This window comes from Larimichthys crocea, chromosome XVIII (genome assembly GCF_000972845.2).
Source record: "Larimichthys crocea isolate SSNF chromosome XVIII, L_crocea_2.0, whole genome shotgun sequence".
Lineage (NCBI taxonomy): Eukaryota > Metazoa > Chordata > Actinopteri > Sciaenidae > Larimichthys > Larimichthys crocea.
This window is the reverse complement of record NC_040028.1, coordinates 10,744,609-10,766,445: the sequence shown is the minus strand read 5'-3', so window position 1 is coordinate 10,766,445 and position 21,837 is coordinate 10,744,609. Positions and strand designations below refer to the sequence as shown.

At 40.6% G+C, this 21,837-nt stretch overlaps 2 protein-coding genes across 3 annotated transcripts in view; one reads left to right on the top strand and one right to left on the bottom strand.

Moving 5' to 3' along the window:
• The window catches only part of tmem198aa (transmembrane protein 198aa), a 34,489-nt gene extending 21,918 nt beyond the window's left edge, over positions 1 to 12,571 (top strand). For both annotated transcript variants that reach the window (XM_010743327.3, XM_019255450.2), the window contains exons 3-7: positions 2,628 to 2,866; positions 3,484 to 3,696; positions 4,455 to 4,578; positions 8,149 to 8,450; positions 9,431 to 12,571. In XM_010743327.3, the coding sequence (XP_010741629.3) occupies positions 2,628 to 2,866; positions 3,484 to 3,696; positions 4,455 to 4,578; positions 8,149 to 8,450; positions 9,431 to 9,583 (1,031 nt within the window). In that variant the 3' untranslated portion in view covers positions 9,584 to 12,571. The remainder of the gene's footprint in view (positions 1 to 2,627; positions 2,867 to 3,483; positions 3,697 to 4,454; positions 4,579 to 8,148; positions 8,451 to 9,430) is intronic.
• Positions 12,572 to 14,374: 1,803 nt separating this feature from the next.
• desma (desmin a) lies at positions 14,375 to 21,291 on the bottom strand. Its single transcript, XM_010742990.3, has 10 exons — positions 20,612 to 21,291; positions 18,600 to 18,660; positions 18,392 to 18,487; positions 17,407 to 17,568; positions 17,195 to 17,320; positions 16,957 to 17,067; positions 16,670 to 16,779; positions 16,505 to 16,557; positions 15,760 to 15,851; positions 14,375 to 15,203 (listed from the first exon to the last, which is right to left on the bottom strand). The coding sequence occupies exons 1-10, from the start codon at positions 21,187 to 21,189 to the stop codon at positions 15,162 to 15,164; spliced, it is 1,431 nt and encodes a 476-aa protein (XP_010741292.1). The 5' UTR covers positions 21,190 to 21,291; the 3' UTR covers positions 14,375 to 15,161.
• Positions 21,292 to 21,837: the final 546 nt, after the last annotated feature.

The following is a 21,837-nucleotide window of genomic DNA, read 5'->3' as shown; positions in this document are numbered from 1 at the left end:
AAACAAATATAGAGAACAATTCTATTCATAGATCCTCACCACTGGTATGGTGGAAAATGTCAAGTTTTGCCCCTAGGGTGGTGCCAGACAAAAGACAAAAGACCATGTTGTATCCCACTTTAAATGTACTTTACTAGTTTCAGATGTACTCTGACCATACTGCTAATATGCAGCATTAGAATAATAATGAAAGGCTGGCACATTGATTTAAAAATGTCATTTCATACATGCTTACAAAACATTACCAGAAAAGCTTCACATAACAAGACAGAATGGCATAATATTTTTTCAAATACATAAGCTCCTTCGTTCTTTACCATCTGTTGTATATTTGTCTCTGTTTGTTTAATACCATGAAAGAGAAGATTAAGTGGTGCATTCCTACCCTCGGTGCCAGATCTCATTCTATAACCAAACAAAATGACTGTTCTGTAAATGAGACATAATGTTGACATCTTTCAGAAACCCCACAGTCACATTTGAATAATTTGAGAAAAAAACACATTCCTGTTTGTTTTCAGCAGGACAAATTATTTAGATTATCCGTACTGACAGATGCCCGGAGAATGTGCTTTAGTCCCGAGGTATTGAGAAAAGAAGGTTAGCTGTCATTTATTTGACCCAGAAAATCAACAAAGTTGCAGCAGAAATGATGGGTGATGTACGAAAAAAGATGGATGAGGCGTTAGGGAAAGAGAGTGGAAGGGAGGCAGACGAGAGCTGAATGAATCGGAGTGAACAGATGGGATGGAGGGTTTGATGGCTGCAGGAAAAAAGTAAGGGAAGCAACGAGTAACAAACAAGGGAGTAGGAGGGATAAGCAGAAGAGAGGAGCAGTGGAACATTGGAGGGTGGATGATTGAACGAGGAAAGGAAGGGTCAGAGAAAAGTCAGCGAGGAAATTGGACCAGAATATTAGGAGCAGTCGAGCAGAGGCATAATATTTAAGAATTTATTCATTGATTTATGGAAACTAACTGATATAGAAAAACAGTATTGGGAGTTTGTGATGGCTGCTAACCAATAATGGCTGTAGATGCTTTGGAAAATGCTCCACTTACTCCAAAATGAAAAATACAGTGGCCTTCACTACTCTTAAGGGCCTGGTAACTGATATCTAAGAAATTGCACATAAATGAGGTATGGTCAAAAGGGAGGAGCACGGACAGTGGGTTGGATGTGAGGAAGCGTATTCCTCGGCTCAGCTGTGCAATGCCTGATTACACAAAGATAACAGTCTGATGCCGGTTCCCCTTGAGACAGTCAGATGGACAAAGAAGGGGATAAAGAGCAAATGCAAGAGAGATGCAAGCATTGATGAATACAGTTAGCACAGTTAAGGAACACGGAGATCTTAACTGTTGATAATTTGAGTTTTTCATTCTTAAGCATCCCTTTTTTTCCTCTGCATGTAAAACTAAAATGGGAAATAAACCTGTAACAGAGAGAAAGTAGAGCAGCTGTTCTGTTCAGCAAGCCTGTTTGCCTCATGAATGTGGATGACCTTTCATTATACTGTGATTATCATAATTTAAAGCTGTTTCATAAAGGTTTATAGAGACAGCTTATCTGCTCTTTTCATCATCTTCCAATGAGAAAGTAACTCCCTCGCTGTGGACTGCTCCCTGTTTATTGTTTTGCAGTTCATTATGCATGGTATCTTCCCTGTTCATAATCTGGTAACAGCAGTAACTTTGTGGAAAACCAGAACAAAGCAATCTATACTTAATCAGCTCAATTGTGTAACTAGAATGTAAGCATGGAAAATGTTAGATCAGAAATCAAACGTCCAATAAGCCATGCTTCATAGGGTTTATTTTAGAGGTTATAGCTGAATAATTTCTTAATCCCTAAATATATCACTCATAAATCATTTGTAAGACCATTTTCGGGCTGCTATAGTACACTCATATCAATATCATCTGGAGATTTTAAAAGGCAATAAGTTCTTGGCAAACAGAATTTTGCTCTGCTTGGCATTTTCCGGGAAGTAAAGGGATCTTCAGATTAAATTAAGAGCTAGACAGAAAGATAGAAAGAAGGCAGAAAGATAAGAAGCAGGTTATGATGGAGGATGGTAAGCATGAGCCAAAGGTTTTTACACCGACAAGAAAGCAACCCAGAAGTTTGTGGTTTTAATAGATTATTCAAGAAGTATAGTTAGTATATACCCTTTATGACATGTGCCTAATTAGAAAATCCCAAATACATCTTCTGTCTTATTCTACACTGATATTAGTATTTTTGGCACTCGCTTGGAAGCTTGGTATCTGTTTAGGCTATCTCATACAAAAGTAGTGCTTGTTGTGTGTGTGTGTTTTAAAAAGAATCCAAATCATGAAAGTATTTGTTTTTAGTGTGCGTGTGTGTGTGTGTGTGTGTGTGTGTGTATTCTTTATTGCCAAAAGTCAAAGCTACAACAGAAAGTCCCTCAGGTGTTTCTCTCTTTGTTCCACTATAAGGAATGTCTTGTGCACACTCACCATTTGTTGTTCCACGTTGCCCTTGTAATGAATTAGGTTTTGATTTCGCAAGGCTTTCTGGCTGTTCACTCAGGCATCGGTACACCGTGTACAAGTCTTTGTATGCTTGTAATAGCCTCACAGTGTTTCCCATCTCTCCTCCAGGCTATCGATGTTTCAAGGCCGTATTGTTCCTCACAGGCCTAATGTTTGGCTCTGTGGTCATCTTCATGCTGTGCTACAAGGAGAGGGTGATGGACACTCAACTCAGCGTGGAGGCATCAGTGGGCATCGGTCTGGGCATCGGGACCCTGTGTGGCCTGGTGACCATGTTGGTTCGCAGTGTGGGACTGTTTATGGTGGGCCTTCTGCTGGGCCTGCTGGTTGGAGTGGCTTCACTGGTGGTGAGAATAAAACATTTGATTGCGCACTACTTAAAGTGATGTACACTGCATATGAAACAGTCTTCCTCACGTTCATGCAAATGAGCTTTATAAATAAAACATTGCACTCTCATCACAGGAAAGCCTTCTTGTGCCCAGTCACTAAAAAAAAAGGTCATGTGTGCAGTTGTGGTTATCTGCAGACTAATCTGGGTTGTACATGGATTTACATAAGCCGTCAGTACTGCGGTGGCATTTCACTTGTACATCTCGGCATGAACCTGTAATGTGCTCTATATTTAAACCAGCTTTTCAGAAATATGTACATGTCCAGGAAATCCTGTAGAATCTATGCTGAAATTAAAATAATGCCTAGCTGCAAACCAAATCACAGAGCAGGTTTTTAGAAGCATGAAGTGTATCAACTAAACAATAGCTTCCTCCATGGAAGAAGATGCTGTGCTGTAAGCGATGGTGCCTGGTGCCATATCTAGATTTTAGGTGGATTCTTTGTCTGGATCTGATTTGCTGCTGTTAATGATTCGGGACAAATAACTCATAAATGTTGATGTGAATCAGGCCCTAACTTATTCTGCTGATGAAAAAAATAAAAATGAACCCTCCCTCTTCTCTTGAAGGTTATGGAAGAGTTCTACCACCCCAAAACCGTGTGGGTTCCCCTGGGTATTCTCCTGGGCTCTGGGACGTTATTTGCCGTCCTCACTCTTCAATGGCAACGCTGTTTTGTCACCTTCTCCACTGCCACCTTTGGATCTGCCATCATCACTGTCACCGTGGATTACTTCATAGAGCTGTTCGCCTTGGTACACTACGTCTACGAGAGACTCAGGGTAGGCTCATCTATTAAGCTGTCACGCTGTCATTAATTTATATGAAGTCACCTTGAGGCATGTTTTTACTCTGTGTGAGTGTTCTACACGGGAGTAAGAGACAGACAATTGGGCAGATAAAATCTTTTGATATTGACCACATTAGCATTACCACCACAATTCTAGACACTTCACCTTTGCACACTGTCTACAAAACTTTGCCAGGAATTTAGGGTGTGCCTGCAGGATGGGATTGAGGTGTGTTTATTCAAGAACAGGGAGATGCATTTGATATGTGAGTGGATGAGAAAGTGTTGACTATGGCAACAGTGGTCATGGCTCATCATTTGAATCATTTTCTTATTCATCATTCATTGAGATTTTTCATTCAACTTGTCACTGTCTGTATTTAATTATCAAATATTCAACATCAGACCCTCATTTATTTTTTTTTAGAAAGAACAATATTCAGAAATGCCCTCTTTCATATTTGTTGGCCAAGTTTTGTTTGCCTATCTTCTGCGTGTATACTGGGCAGCCCTGCTGAAGTAAATGTGGTTTGTGACCCTTTTAAAAAAACTCTTCCTCAAGATGAAGCCAAACTATTTAATAGCCTTATTAGCAGTTTAGTTTAGGGTTAGTTTGCAAGAGTAACCCTTGCACAATAGAGGTTTTGAGAAAACTGACAAAAAGCATCACGATTTAGTTAGAAATTTAGTTATTTTGCAATGTTTTAGCACTTAATGATCCAATTCAAATTCTAAGTGTAATCTTTGCAGGTGGCACCAAAGAAGCCAGTGTGCTGGTTTACTTGGGTCATCTTGGGAGTGTGGCCTGTTCTGGCCTTACTCGGCGTGCTGATCCAATGGAAAGTCACTGCTGAGGGATTTTCTCACACAGAAGGTAAGTGATGCTCCTTTACATACACAACCTTATTATACGAATATTGTTCTGGTTAGTGCACCATATTTTAGAATTACTTTGCCATATTTGTTGATTTTAAGAGGTAGCCTTTATTACTATTGCAAGTGTCACATCATGTCAATATGAGCGCTCTAAGACATTTTTTAGTGTGTGAAAGAGGGAGTATATGACAACAATTTTAAGAAAAGACTCGTTGCACCGCAGACATTTTGACTGTTGACGACGCTGGAAAAAAAACAGATGGTAATTAATAACTAGAAGAAAGGCTCAGTCCACAGTAATAGTGACAGCAAACTAACACACACAATTGCAGCAATCATTAATACACCTGCCAGTTTCCTGCTATGACACACCTGTTGTGCCACCAGACAACTGTTTAAGATATATTAAACTAAAACACGATTAACTGTTCAGGGTTCATGACTGGATACAATCAGAAAAGCACACATCTTAGATATGTTTCTCTTATAGAACCCTATAATCTATGAAAACCAATTACAATACATTAGCGCAACAATGGCAATAATTATATTGAAAAACTATTAGTTATTTAAATATTGGCTTCTTTGGCTATTATGGAATAATATGTAGTTTTCATGTACTGGCAACTGAGTTGAGGACTCAAATGCGGACACTTGTAGCCAGCACGGGTTGAATAAAGAAACTGCATGGTACAAAAACAGGCTTACTCAGCAATTTTAAGTCAGTACAAACAAGCAAAAAAAATTCAGCAGGGATCAGAGGTGGGTAAGAATCATACTGCAGGTAGCGGATTTACAGAAATAGTAGCAGATAGGATATATGCATGTAGGTGCAGGCAGTCTAACAGTCAGGGAACAATGGCTGAAGGAACACTGAGGGAATTGGGAGGTTTGCAGGTGGGTGTGCAGGTCAGGTCATATGGAAAGGTGGGAACACACCAGGGACTTTTTCTAGACAATGGGAAGGGCAGGTTTAGGGAAACTTCCAAGGAAATTCAGGGTCCTTGGGGGAAGTAAGAACGTTTGAGGCCGACAGAGACAGAGTACCAGTAGCAAAGACTTTGATCTCTTCCTTGGTGCATGGTATTAATAGTCACTCATGAATTCATGAAAATGCACATAAATGTAAATGTATCCAAATTTAGTTTACTGCTGGGATAAACCCTACAGTCAGACAGTCAGACATAGCTTCTGGACCAACCTGGAACTTGTGAACGCATGGATGTGCTCAAAAACAGCTGATTCAAGAGAGGCGGCGTTCACCTTACCATGTCTGATGTAATCAGATGTAGGCCACAGCCACAAGCGTCAGGCAAGGCTGATGCAGAACTCTTGGGAAAAGCTTTGTTTTTACCGTGTCAATTTGTGGCTTAGTTCAGTGAGAAGGATGAACACGATTTTATACACGTTGTATAGTTTAGCTTTAAATTCATATGACAGTATTTCCCACCAATATCACCCATTACAGTGACTGCTGCTACTATGGCCATGCTGTAAGAATTGTGTATTATATATGATGTTTAATTAAGGGTTCATTCAACCCTACAACTTCAAGGCAAAAGTTTAATTTGCGTTTTTTTGAATTTCAAGTTTAATCGTGGACACAGTGAGCACGTCAAGCGCACAGAATTACGAAGAGGCTTGTTTCAGCATCGATCTCACAAAGGGCACTATGAGCTGGTTTTGTCAGGACTGACTAAACTATCTTAATTTTATTAAAAAGCAATTCAGTCGGCAGTCTTAGAAATCATTACCATTATGAGGGAAAGGAACAATGCGTGTGTGTGTAAGTATCTAAATACACCAGCATTAGTGCTGTCAGCAGAATGTGTTATTGATGGAAAGAGAATTTCTGAAAGCAACAACAACACAGATAGCAAGACACACACACACACACACACAATGCATGCACACAAACAAACTATACACAAACTAAATTATACTGGTGCACACTCTCTCACTTACTCATACAATAACTATAGGAAAATTGAAACATACACATCTAGTTCATCCGTACTCTTACATTTGATCTTCGCTGGCGTGACATGCAGAGGAGTGTCTTGGAAGAAGTCGCACATGGCCCCCAAATAATGGGATTAAACAGCCGCCTTCCAGTCAGAGGGTGTGGGCAAAGAGATAGTGGAATCTTTTTAGTGCTATTTTGAAAAATGTGGACTTGCATGTGGTGGAAAGAGGCATGAGGGGAAGCAGCAGGCAGGCTCAAAACTCAAAATATTGCCCAAAAATTCACTTTCAAATGTACCTACAGCATGAAATCTTCAGTGTAATTTATTTTTTTTGCAGCTGTAATTGTCTTTAACTGCCAAAAGTGTCCTTTATGATGAAGCACTGTGATGACAGAAAATAGAGGATGGGCAAAAAAGGGGGGGCAGGTGTACTGGGGGAAGCGGAGGATGGTAAACTGGGGCACACTGGGTAACCGGGGCACCCAAATAGAGCAGGAAAATCATCTGTCCACCAGCTGATTGAATAGCTTGCGGGACAGGTGCATGAATGAATTAGCTCCCACAATGAGAGAAGACACACACATTTTTGTATACTTGTGAGGACTCTGACATATTTTCTTTCCAAGCCTGACATAAATCATCACAACTCAGTTCTTAACCTCAACCCTTATATGAATGTAAACTATCAAACGCAATGTCCTCACTCGCAAGATCTAAAGCTCATCGTGGTCCTCGCAGAGATAGACATACAAGTACACACATACACCGAATAGCATGTAACCAGAGGGGCCTGAAGTGGGGAGGGGGGGTGCTGAGGAAAAGAAAAAGGGGGGTATCATTAAGCAGTTTCCCTGGCAGATGGTGCCTGGTTAGCTGTCCGCCTGCACAAAGAAACAACAATAGGCCTCATAACACTTCCACCCACCCCCACACACACACAAACATACATGGTAACTGTGATGCATACAATACATTTTGGCTTTGTGAGAGTTCAGCGGGGTCCTTGTGCCTGTGGCCACGTCTTTACCCTCACATAATTGAAAGCTAAAACCGAACCTTGACACTGCTGTTATATATATATATATTAAACCACTGAATCAAACTGTTTTACAAAACACGTATACCCAGAAATAATCACATGCGTAATCAATGAAACATTAGGGCTGATTTTGGACATCCTTTGCAGAGGAAGCGTGTGGAAATAACACGCACACACTCACCCACTCACAATATGTCAGGAGGCTGAGCAGCTCAGTATGACTACATGCTGCAAGAAAATGATCTGTCTGCCAACTGACTGAACAGGATGAGGAAATGGACATTAGTGGGTTTGACTTAGAGCAACCCCCCTAGAGAAAGTTCACCATCAGCAATAAAAAAGCTAATTAAAATATAAAAAAATTAGAGTTTCTCTTGTTTTTCTTGTCAGGCTGAGGCTGATTTTGAATCTGTCCTTTGCTCTTCCTCTTAAACTTAATCAGTTCCTTTTGTTTTCTCGATTGAAACGTGCATTGTTATGTCTTTATCATCCTCTCCCTCCCTCACGGTTATCTTTTGTTCCTCCTCTCATTGTGACATCTTTGGTCTTCTTTCGTTTCCAGTGGTTTTGAGTCGACAGCAACGGAGGGTCCAGCTCATGCGGATCCGACAGCGAGAAGAGAGGCTGAAAAAGGAGAAGGAAAACAAGAAGAAGAAAAAACGACAGAACCAGAAGACCGACCACAAGCAGAAAGCCAACACCCATCACCACCACCACCAGCAATACCATCACCCAGCGGCATCCCACCCTCATCACCAAGCCCAGAGCTCCCAGCCACCTAAAGTCCCTCCTCCTCAGACTGAACCTGGCTACTACCGCAAGGCAAACCCGAAAAGACGCTTTGATGGAGATGTGCTCTCACCGGTAGGTCAAAATCTTGTGTTTTCAAAGAAAAACAAGCAAATATACTGTCTTTCCACAGAAATGGGTGAAGAAAAACAAGCAAATATACTGTCTTTCCACAGAAATGGGTGTACATGCAGCTACCAGAAGCTGTTTTTCAATGTGTTACCGTTTACCAATTGTAAGACAAAAACATGTGCACTGACAGTGCATGCCAACATGGAATTTCTTACAACAATACAAAACAGTGCATACAAAATTACAATTTCTTTTCTTTTTTCTTTATTTTAACACCTTAAGAACTTACATGAACATCCCCCCTCCCCCCAGCCCTCTTACATACTTAAAGTACAGTACAAATAAGTAGGTATAACTACACACATGTGAAATAATATCATACATTAAATAAATTAAATGGCAAAAAAAAAAAAAAAGGGAACAAACAAAACAACAACAGCAGGGGGTACTATAGCTGACCATTATAAGTGTATGTGTTTCCCTTTAATCCTTAATTTCTTTAGTCATATTCTATATTTTACTCATTCCATATTAAACCTTTAAAGGAATAGTATAGACATTTAGTGAGATATTTTTTTTGGCCAAGAGTTAGATGAAAGCTCAAAATTAAACAGGAGCCAGTAGCCAATTTGCTTAGCTTAGCATCAGTGTTGGAAGCAGCTAGGCTCGCTGTTTATTTCTTGGCCAGGATCAGCAACTTCTTGAAGTCTTGTGATCTCAGTGAGGTTGCCTGGCAACCAGCAGATACTTGAAATCACTGCTCCCAGCCAAGAAATAGTGCACTTTTTGCTTTTTTAAAAGTCTAACTGTTAACTGGTTGCAGTTTCATTTCAAATGGACAGATGACAGAACTGTAATGATCTTCTTATCTAACGCTACAATAGCAAACCAGTGTTGTTTACTGTCATTATGATATCTTTTTCACATTATGTCCGTACACTACATATTCCTAACCCAACCCCGTGTCATCTGTCTTTCCACAGAGCTACATCAGGAGTTTCAGGGACAGACAAACAGACAGACGAGCATACTCCCACAGTCGAATGATGAGTCGCTCTCGGATGGGCGAACTCGACTATGACTGCGGCTCTCAAGTGCCCCTCACGGCACCCACTGGACCCCCAGTTCGCATCTGAGACAGCGAATTGCACACATGCACAACCAGCCACAAACACGCAGTCATATAAGGGTACTTCAGACCTGTTTGTCACAGTTAGGGTTTGAAAACCTAACCTTACCGTGCCAACCTAATCAACTGCCTATTAAGCCAACAGGAATTCGGTACGTCTTAAAGTTGGTGCCACACCAAAAAGTTGGTGGTTTTCTCTCAGACATGTTAGAGGTCTTATTTATTCGGCCAATTTGGCCCTGATCTGTTCGTTATGAATGTCAAGACACAAGATCAGAGCCTTTTCTTTTGAATGGAGCAAGAACTGATTATTAAAGGCAATGTGGTCAAATGTCAGACATCATGAGTCATCGCATATTGTATTTGACTTCCATCCTCCTCCGTTACCGTGCTCGTCTCTAGGACACTGGAAAAAAAATGGACCTGTCCATTGAGAAGTTCATTGAAGCATCTCTCATTTGATTTAAAGATTTTCTGGCTGCTGTAAGCCAGAAGAAATAATTTCCTGTGGGGCTGTTGCAGTGGAGAAGCAATCAAAACACTAATCTTCACAGGAGGGTTGCAACATTTCAGAAAAAATACACAACACATGGCTTTCATGGAGTCAAGGTAGTATTACCTTCAATAATCCTTCAACACAACAGCCCCTGTACTTTGAGGGCGGTTAAAGGAGGAAACTATTCGCTTCAAGGATCCCACTAAGAAAGCTCAGAGGAGAACAAGACAGAAAGGCAGCTCTTCTCCCATCACTTTCTCTACTGAAAGGTCACTGTGTGAAGCATGGTGTTCATGACGTCAACCTGACAGCCTGTGAGTGCAGACATGGCAGCACAAGTCTTCTGCTGCTTCAAAATGAATAACAGGGACTGGTCCTAGGTGCGTATTGATTCAAACTGTTCACACCGTAGAAAAATGTTATTGTTACTTCGCCCATGAACACTCCACGTGTCATTGCTTACATTGTTGTCATTATGGAGAATGTGCCCTCGATCGCCAACTGTGGACCTAAACAGGAGACACATCCATACCTCCCCTCTTCTTTCCTCTTTCTACTGAATTTAAAACATTTTTTTTAAGCTACTGTATCTAGTGTGTTAATGTCCGCTTTCCTCTTCTTATTCCAAAACGATCTACCTTTGCAGACTTCGCTGGCTGTCTAAATCTGCTGTTAAGACACAAAGACAACAAACTGCTGTCTGATACTGGCTATCCAGGAATTTGACTGTTGAAACCTGTTTGAGAGTTTGGAGTGGACTATACACAACAATGAAAATGTTAAATAGTGAGTTTGCCTGTGTGAGTGAACACATGAGCTGAGTGGCAAGTGACGGATTGTACCAAATATTGGCCAAGGAGAGGGGAAGTCATTGTAGTGTATGTAAAACATCTTCCCTCTTTTTTGCAAATATGTTGGTTTAATTAAAATGTGAATATTTTCCTTTGGATGAAGTATTAAATGATGAAAATGAGGTTTAAAATGAAATAACCTCCTGTGAATAATGAGACAGTGGAAAATTGAATTTGCAAATGGCGCCATCTAATGTTTACTACTAGACCTGTTTTTTTTCCCCTCTGCATAAACTAACTGTTTATGTGTGCATATGTTTGTGTGTACATGCATTTGCGTGTGACTTGGCTTTTGAATTTAAATGCGCTCCAATATTTGATATTGTTGTACTGAACACTCGGAGAGTTAGAAATGTATAGGAAGTATTTCCAGTACAAAGGAACTATTGTTATTTTATTTGAACCTCTTTGGAATGGAGGCACTGTAGTTCCTCACAATAAACACCAACACTACCAATGTTACAATTGGAAAAAATATACAAAAAAAAAGAAAAAGAAATATATCAAAATCAAACCGCAACACAGACTCTCGCCATTTGGTTGATATTTTTACTCTCTGAGGCTTAAATAAACACAAATATTACTCTGTACTGTACTGAAATACTTGATACCCGATGGGATGTGATGGGATTGGCACTGGAGGACCAATCATTTTCAACTTAACCCATTACTGCATGAAAATCCTTGTGTAACTGTTTCCAATGTGTCAGTGTTTCAGTGTGTCACTGTTGTCATGTGAAAACCTCAGATTTCATTTGCTGGTCCTAGGGTCCAATCCACATTAACGGAATGAAGTAGAAATTGTGGAAGGATGGAATATCAATGATATGCGGAAAAGCAACATCATCGTCTCATTGTATTCAGTAATAAGAAATGCATTTAAAGTACAAAATTATAAAATCTCTGGAGCAACTGGAGCCTTTTTTTGTCACAGTGAATAGGTCCAACTAAATGATTCTGGCTGAGAGTGGAAACACACCTTCTGTTTTCTCTCCTCTCCTTCATGCCGTCCAGGTAAAGGGCTTTGAAACAGGCATTTGAATCATTTTCCTCCTCTTGTTCATGCTTTGTGCAAAGTCGCCCTCTGTTCTGCTGTATCAGTGTTACTCCAGTAATGTTTTGCAGTAGTGGCTGGCTGTTCAAGTGTTATTTAGGGATTTGCTCACACTTCGGTCTCGTTTTGGTCTTCTTTTGTGATTTTACTGTAGTGCACTTGTAACATTTACATTTTGGAAAGATAAAATTAACAAACCGATTGGAAATCTAACACCTGCAATTCTGGGGTAAAATGAATTACTGTTATTACATTGCCATTTTTTTAATGATTCTTTTTCATTTTTGTTTTTATTAGTTGCTGTCATTGCCCATCACTGCTGAATATATGTTTTGGGAAAACACTTGTAGATACTGAACTGTAAATACATTTTTAAATGTACAAATGTTTTTTTTTTTTTGTTTGTTTTCATGTTTACATCATGTTCGCTTATGTAATTTATCCAGCTGATTATTTTCTCATGGAGTAGAGCTGTTTTTATATTGTGTTACCACTTTATGTCCCCATTGGTTTGATTTGGTCAGGTGGTCGGTACACATGTGTCATTCTTATTCTGGTGTTTCAACATGTGATGTTGAAAATCAGCAAACAAACTGAGCCTTGATGTAAGTAATTCAGTAAGTGCTCCACAAGAGACGGCAATTCATTTTCCTACCACCCTGATTAAAATTGTGCAAATTGCCTGATTTCATTATTATTATTATTATTATTATTATTATTATTATTATTATTATTATTGAGCATGACTTTATATGGACCTAAAATATGATAAACATTGTGAGTCTACAATCTAATTGTCTTGTTGTTTCTCCTGTTCCTAAATATTCATTTGTGTATTCAGACATGCTCCCATGAGAACAAATACCAAATACTCAAGCACGCACACGCAAACACACACAGTGGCCTAGATATGATACTAAAGCCAGCTGCATACTACAGTAATCAGATAATGTTTATTCCAGAATTACACAGTTTGAGCAACATGGCCTGATTTATAAGCAGATAGTAACTTTTAACTATTAACTAAATGCCGGCGGATAAGTAAAAAGAAATGACAAATTTAAAAACTGTGTCACCACTACATTAGTTTATCTACCAGAGAGCACTGACACGCTTATTTTTCAACTGTATAATATATCACTGAGTGTGTTCGTTGGTCACAACTCTTCTTTTTTAATTTTTAAACTTCCAACTGCCCTAAAAAAACAAAACAAAACATTATCAGTCAGGCTATGAAGTAAAATATGTTTTTTTTTTCTTCCTCACACAGTTCTTCTTACTGCCCTGCAGGTCTCAGCCACCTCAAGGAATAAGTAAAGAGTTAGAAACATAACACGTGGGGGAAAAAAAACAAAGCATCTGGTCGGCATTGCAGCCCGATAACAAGCTGCAGTGCAGCAGTTATATAACTTTAAATGGTATAACTTGTACACTGAATATCAATTACAAATCAAGTTTAAGAAGCACGAAAAGTAAGCCTGAATGCCATGTACTTTCACCAGCAGATAGAGACGAGGTCACAGACTCGAGATGACTTCATTTGAAGGAAATAGAACCGAAGGAACATGCTGCCCTTTTTTTATTGACCTATAATGACTGTGGAGCGGTTGCCGGCAGTTGCAAAGAAACGGCGATGGGGACAGAAAGTTCTGATCAACATTGGTTCACTAATTCCTGGGATATAGAGTGGCTTTCTCTCACATCTCTTCCCTCTGTGCTTCTGTCTAATTATCTCTCGCCGAATCTCCCCCTTGTTGATTCTCCTGTCTCTAAACATCCTTTTCATTACATTTATACCCCCCCTTTTCTTGTTCTCTTCCTGTATCACAGTCTCGCTCTCTTTCTTGCATGCTCATTTATTGTCTGCATTCACCGTATCATTCTTTTATCTCTCCTCCTCTGCCTCCACTTTTTCTTTTTTCTTTTTTTTTTATCTCTACTGACATTTTCAGTCCAGTGACTTCAGACATAGACTATATAATTCTTGTAGCTGTACTAATCTGCCTTCTGCCGGAAACAAAGCATGACTGAAGTCAGTTCATTAACAAGCCACTGTTCACTTTTTTCCTGCACCAAGACCAGTGCTGCTACTGATAATTTCAACAGTCTATTTTCTTTATAAAACTGAATTAAATGTTAACAGAAGACGGCTACGCTTGGCTGGGAAAGCTAGTATGATTTCAGAGCTAACGCAGGCCGCATCAGATGATGAATGCCGTGGGATAAAAACAGTTCATAAAGGAACCGATGCAAAGGCATGCACGCTATCTGAGGAATGCTAATAAGTGGAGTTTAAAAAGGACTCCGTCTTACACAATACAGATAGCATGTATAAGCATAAAAACAAAGACTTTTTTTTCATTTATCACAAAAAAAACTTGAGAAACTGTCTGACTGTCAGGGGACAAACTGTGATAACAAATGTCTTTATTTGAGATTCTTTGCACAGTGAAGCAGCATAACATGGTCACCCATACTCATACAAATCAAACATGCTTATTGAGCTCAAACTTCAAATACGACCGAGTTCCTTTTCCATTAGGTGTCTGTGTTTCTGACATTTCTCAAACCAACATCTCACTTTCTTAAAAATCGGTCACACAAATAAAAGCCCTTCTTAGTCAAGTCATGTACTTGTACCTGTACATTTGCACAGAAAGACGTGGAATATGTGCAGTGAGAATTTACGTCTGTGACCTGGTGTTTCTGGTCCATCGATCTGTCTTGCACCTTGCAGACTTCCCTTTAGATACTGGGTCAGTATAGCTGCACATGACCTTGTTGTTCATTTGAAATTCTACTATTGCCACTGAATTATTTTTGCAGACAAGTTATGACAAGTTCAGGTGTTTTCCGAGAGAAGGAAAATAACACAAATAAAGCATAATTCCTGGAATGACCTTTATTTAAAACCAAGCTAAAGGCATTGCATTGTGCCTCCATACTGCATCTATCCTGTTTATGATAATATAGACATTGTCTATGGATGCATACTGGTTGTATTTACTAAAATTTTGTATTTGTGTTTGAGATCAGCTGAAATGGTCAACATTTTGTTACTAAAAATAGGCTCAGCTTATAAATTGTCATAGTTGCGGTAGGAAAATGGAGATTTTTGTACTATTTTTTTTTTTTTTTTTGTTAATTTATTATATATAGTGTTTACAAGGTTGCCTCCTCCTGTTTACATGATGTCTTGCTGGTGCTGTGTGGACTCGCTGACAACCTGAAGAGAAGAGAAGAGAAATTGTAAATGTAACATTTATTATCGATGTTAAGAACTGCAGAGTATTGCAGAAAATATGTGAGAGCATTTTCCATTAGCAGTGAAGCAGGTATTGTTTGGAGTGAAGTGCTATTCCAGGGAGGGGATTAGGGTCCGGGGAGTGAAGCTGCTTGCTCATTAAAGTAAACAAACCTGGAGTGTGAAATGTGTACACAGGGTCGACGCAAACTATAAGATTTCAGTTAGAGACCACAAATGTTTTTTTTTTACAACCCAAAAGGGAATTTTTTGTATCTCTAAATCTGGTAGTTTGCTTCAGCCCATAGTGAACAGATAATAAAAACTAAGTGGGTAAGTGGGATATTGGACCCAGACTTACGGACTGGGCACTAGCGCCCTGGCTCATAGAAAACTTCATCTGGATAAAAGTATAACAAATCAACATGATTCCCTTGGAGAATAATGAATGTAATCACTTAATAGCTACAATAAATTGGTGCAACAGTTCTATTACGGTATACGGAGTGTGTGCATGTGTGCGAGTGTGTGCTCAAACCTCTCCATCGCGGGTCTCAATGGTCTTGATGAGAACAGTCTTCTTGGAGTGAACCTCTGAGGAGCGCTGATGCTGGCTCTCAGGACTGGTCTCTGTAGGAACACAGAGACAGAGACATGCAGCTCTTATAAACTCATGCAATACACTTTACAGTTGACTTAGAATGACTTGATAGTAGCATTATTTTCTTGCTCTTAATTTAAACAACATGATGTGCACATTTATATCCTTGCACATTCAGGTGGGGGGAAGCCATGAAGCAGTCTGTGGAGCCATGACTGCCACTTAAGGGTGTAATATCCAAACTCATATTCAAAATCAATGGCACTAATGAATCATGTCTGCACCCAATACATCATCTTTAAATACTGCTCATTGTTTTTGTTTAAGCAGCCTTCTAGTGGAGCGAGGGGAGGTATCGACAGAGATTAATTGCACGTTTGCGTTGTTAATAGATCAAGTGAATGGGCTAAGTTGTGTGATTATTGATGTGCGGTTTGTTGGTGATTGCTCCTGCGAATCAAAGAGCCATGAATAGTTTTTGACATGTCATATATTGCCACATGGTGGTCAGAATCTGTCACTGCAGGCACACAACATGTAATGCCCCCAGAATAGCACCTTCCATATACAGTCACAAGTTATATTTAGCCTTTTTTCCCCCCCTCACTGACTCATCCGGAATGTAAAATGGATTTTGTGGGTATTTATGTGTGAGGGGAAGAATGTGCACAGTTTCCCCCACCTCTGAATCCAATGGAAGAATAAGAAGTCTGGACAGGGCCGGCGGTGGTGATCCTGTACAAATGAAAAACACAAAATTCAGCATTACATGCTTTCAATATGAGGAAAAGATTCAAATACAAATTACACATAAAGCTATGATGGCTACACACACACACACACTAACCTGCTCTCCTCTCCCTCCAGCAGCTTGCGGTAGGTGGCGATTTCAATATCAAGGGCCATCTTCACATTGAGGAGGTCCTGGTATTCTCTCAGGTGACGAGCCATATCATCCTTTAAATTGAGACGTATACAGTTTTATGGTCTGCTCAAATAAACCCATAAAATCAAATGGGATAACTGCAATAAAGGGACCCAAAGATTATATGAAGAATATACATTCATAATAGCCGTAAAATCCCAAACACAGATAGAGTTCCCATTGGCGTTTCACTGACTAAATATAATTACCTTCATCTTAGCAATGTCTGCCTCCAGCCGTGCGATACTGTCCTGGTAATTAGACGCCTCACGGCCCATGCGGTCCTCCATATCTCTCATCTGGCGCAGCAGAGACTCGTTCTACAGAGGAACAGAATGAAGCGATAGAAATAAAAGATATGAGCCGTATGTCTTGACAAAATAATAAAATGGTATAAACTAAACTAACTAAAAAAATAAACTGAGAGATGCGATAGTCAATACTTACAGTGCCCTTGAGTGAGTCGATCTCACAGGTGTAGGACTGGATCTGGTGCCTGTACTCCATGGACTCCTGCTTGGCCTGACGCAGTGCATCATTGTTCTTATTCACAGCCTGGTTCAGATCAGACACCTGAGGAGAGAGTGGATGAGGTTTTAGCTTTTAGTGCTACAGCTGCACTACAGGAGACTATGTGTGTGTGTGGGCCACCAGCTTACCTTGGACTTGTACCAGTCTTCGGCCTCTGCAATGTTCTTGGCGGCGATGCCCTCGTACTGCACGCGGATGTCCCTCAGAGCAGCAGTCAGGTCAGGCTTAGACATGTCCATCTGGACCTGGATCTGAGTGTCCTGCATCTGACTCTGCAGCTCACGGATCTCCTGCAAGATGGGACAGGAGACATTTTAAAGAAAAATGTATTGTCTTATAAATCTTGTCTGACTTGACATTGTAGGTCAGAAAAGGGAAGGGTTCAAACATAAATCTGTAAAAATCAGGGCTACATCAAACCACAAATTTGCCCAGTGGTACATTAATGCAACATAATATAATCAAATATTATTAGACATCAAAAAGAGCATGAGACTGGTTTAACATTGTGAGACGAGAAGTTTCAAATTAGTAAGCTTTGGTTTGGTCCCACTCAGCTGTCTTCTGGTCTGACCAAAAGATATAAATAGCTGAGCATCTGTTCACATGCACACACACACATGCACACACACACACACACACACACACACATACACACACACTCGACAGCTGAAATGCTCTCCTCAACCAATCAGCAGTTCAGCATTTCTGAGAGGTCAACTTTGAGGAAGACAAAATGACAAGGAGCGACTGTGCTGTGCTGACATTTGTCTGAGTGAGTAGCTCAGTGAGTCCTTTGATGTGTCTGGGGGTTGAATGTGCACAAATGTGTAGAGCAACATACACATTGCTCATTGCATTTTGCTTTGCACAAGACCTAAATGGCCAGATTGTTATGTCTCTGTACAGGGATGTGCACAATAAATGTGTTTTCAGTGGGTGTGTTTAAGTGTGAAATGTTTGATCCCCTGCGCTGCATACCTACAGAGGCTCAAGCATATCTAATATCACAGTAAACTGTCACACAGTTGTTATATAATACAGTAAGCACCACCCTACTGACATACATAGTACATGACAAGACAGACAGAATTTATAGACAGATCAACAAACCTCTTCGTGGATCTTCTTGAGGAAGCCAATCTCCTCTTGCAGACTCTCAATGCGTCTCTCCAGGTCCAGCCTGGCCAGAGTAGCATTATCAACATCCTGGATATGAAAACAGAAACATGTCAAATTTACCAACAGAAAAGGTGAAAAAATATGCAAGGAGAGTGTTGTGAGCTGTAAAGGTGTGATTTTATGGAAATAGAAGACGTACGGCTCTGAAAGCAGAAAGGTTATGCTCAGCCTCTTCCTTTTGGTGAACCTCTTCTTGCAGTCTGGAGAGAACAACAGACAAAGTGGAAGAGAACAAAATAAAAAGTTGAAACATAAGTGAATAACACACACACACACAAAAAACAACACTACAACTGTGTTTGAGATCATGGCTTCTTCCCCAAGGACCAATTACTACACTGATAAACTAGTTACCATCGCTCGTTCCTCGGGCCTTTTGCCCTATGTTCTTTCTGGCTGTGACGGTGAATTTACAAGAATAGAACTGACTAGACGATAGCACATCATAGCCTAACTTTTATTTGTATCCATATCCACACGCAGACATGCATATTGCTCTTCGCCGAGATGCAGCTGCTGTCACACTGTCAGAGGCAGAAGGGAGGTCTGCCCTTGGCTGGTGCTGTTTCCAGAATAAGCATTTGGTTATGCATCCTGAACAAATGGAACATGTAGGAAAAATGTGTGCATGTCACGTATGCATGTACCTTTGCACGATGCAAAGCTGTTTAAAGTCACTGGCTGGTTATTTCTGTATATTCTGAGGTGTGGCACACGTGACATGGACATTCTCTTTGTTCATACTATGTGGCACAGTTAGCACTTGTGGACTGTGCTGAGCATACATACTCTGCTCCATTGGGCTTCTGCAGAAAAACTATCTTTTAATCTGTGCTATTCCTGTTGTCTGTGTGTGTGTGTGTCTCTCTGTGTGTGTGTGTGTGTGTGTGTGTCGATACAGTTTATTTTTCACTTTACTTTTTGCTGATACAGCAAATAGGTTTTTGTAAGATAAGTCTGTTTTTTCGACAGCATATAATTTAGTCGTTGATGCTGTCTTCTATAGGTGTGTGTGCGCGCGCGTGTGTGTGTGTGTGTGTCTGCATGCATGCATTGTAACTGTTGGCAGGCGGTCTCTGTGTGTATTTTGATCTCACTGGGAGCAGCAGGTGCTTTGGCAAGCTTCACTCAATGCTGCAGGCAACAATTTAAAAAAGGGCTGATGGAAAGAAAGTGAAGATTGCATGTGTGTATGTGCTTGTGTGTGTGTGTGTGTGTGTGTGTTTGTGTGTATATACGCTTAAATTTAAGCGATGTTGCCTGCTGTTGCTGACAGAAATTCTAAATTCAAAGACCTAGAAGCTACAAATAGACTATTCGGAGATACACTCACTTCACAGCTCCCTCTCTCTCACACACATACACCCACTCACACATAAAAGCAATGTGTATCAGAGAGACTGCCTTTTGTATTTTTAAAATATTTGTTCTTCTATTTTACTTTTGCCTTTAACGGGCTGCGTGTGTTCATCTGTTCATTTCCGTCTGTCTGCTTCTCTTTCTGTCTGTCTGAAACCTTATCTGTCCGCCTCAACTTTATTTCTATAAGCCTGTGAGTCTCTCTCTCTCTCGCTCTCCGTTTTCCTCTGTCACATCTCTTGTGAATAAATTAAAAAAACACCTCTGTAAAAAACTGCTGGACCGTAACGCTCATTGAAGTGTAGCCAGTCTCAAAACTCTCCTTTGTTACTTTGTTGTTTCTCTTTTCTCTAAATTAGAGGAAACACTCTCTGGAAATCACAGAGTTGTCTCTGGTGCCACACACCGGGCTTTTACTTTGTTTTTTTTCTTTTCACTTTCCTCCGCCTCTATGAGCTGGAGACATCACTGTTTGGTTAAGCTGCTGAGGGTTAGAGATAAGACATTGCTTCACTATAAAGGGTTGCAAGACAAAAAGGGTGGAAACCCCGGATGTAGACGGTTGTACCCAATAATAGCAGTGCCATGAGACTCTGTCTAAACTGTTCAGTAGGTGTTTATCTGTCTGGAACAGTTAACATCGGCCTCTTGGCAAAAGTCCATCTGTTTTCTGGGAACAATAACCACACCAGTGTTATGTGTCTTTCATTCTCTTTTTCATCACTCACATTCTTTTATGGAGTATTGATACAGATGAAAATCCATCCACTCATCCATCATGCCCTAACCTACCTGAGCTTAAGTTTCTGCAGGTCATCAGCCAGGTTGTCTCTCTCCACCTCCACACGGGCACGCTGGTTGGAGATGGCTTCTATTTGTCTCCTCAGCTCCCTCATTTCCTCCTCATACAGCTCAGCCACGCGCCCCGGGCCCTCGCGACCCCTCAGCTTCTCAATCTCCACCGTCAGTGCTGCATTCTGCTGCTCCAGGAAACGCACCTTCTCGATGTAGCTGGCAAAGCGGTCGTTGAGGTGCTGGAGCTCGGCCTTCTCGTTGGTCCTTGTGTTGAGGAAGTCCTGGTTCATGGCATCAGCCAGGTTGAAGTCGAGTTTCTCTCCGGAAAAGGTGCGCACGGCTGAAGAGGAGCCGTAGCCTGCTCCTCCAGCACCAGACGCCCGGAAGCTGGAATAGGAGGGAAGGCTGCCGCTCTTGACCTCATAGACTCGGGAGGACATGTGGCTTGAAGCGGCGCTGCGACCACCTCCTCCAGAAGAGAAGAGGGAAGACATTGGGGATGACCCGATGCCAGAGCCGAAGGTGCGACGGTATGAGGAAGCCGACTGGGCTGAAGAAGAGTAGGACTTACTCATGGCTGGTTGACTACTTGGTTGTCTTGTGGTTTTTGATGGTGCTGAGGTGCTGAGACCCAACTGTCCCACTGGGCAACTGGGAGAGAAATGAAGTGAAGAAACCGCAGACACCGAGCGCAGCTATTTGTAGATTTACCACACCCACTCCTACCCCGACCACTCCTCAACGTCCTCCCTCTGTCTCTATTCACCCAGTCTGTAGTCCCATAACCGCCTACTCCACCCCTCCACTGTACCTCAGACACATTTTCCTTTAATTGATCATTTTGTCCCCATTTGAAATCCAGGCCCCATTCTGAAGAAAGATCAGAATGGACCAGTTTTGGAAGATTTCCCCATTAGATAAACACAATAGAGATGCCAATAAAATTTCATCAGTTAAGGTTCTCCCATTGCTACCCATCTAATCTTATTACAACTGAAAAGGAGCATTAATTGTCCTTTTTTTGTAGAGGCTATATGGGCATTTTAAAAAGACTAGGTAAGTGGTAAAAATATGAATATCATATGACTGCTTTAATCAAAAGTGGAACTTTAGTTTAATTCTGTGCTTAGAATATTTGGATAATGTGACATCTTCTTTTTGGTCATTAATTGAACTGAAATCCATCATAAGATGTTAACTATACCTAATTTTGTTGATATAAC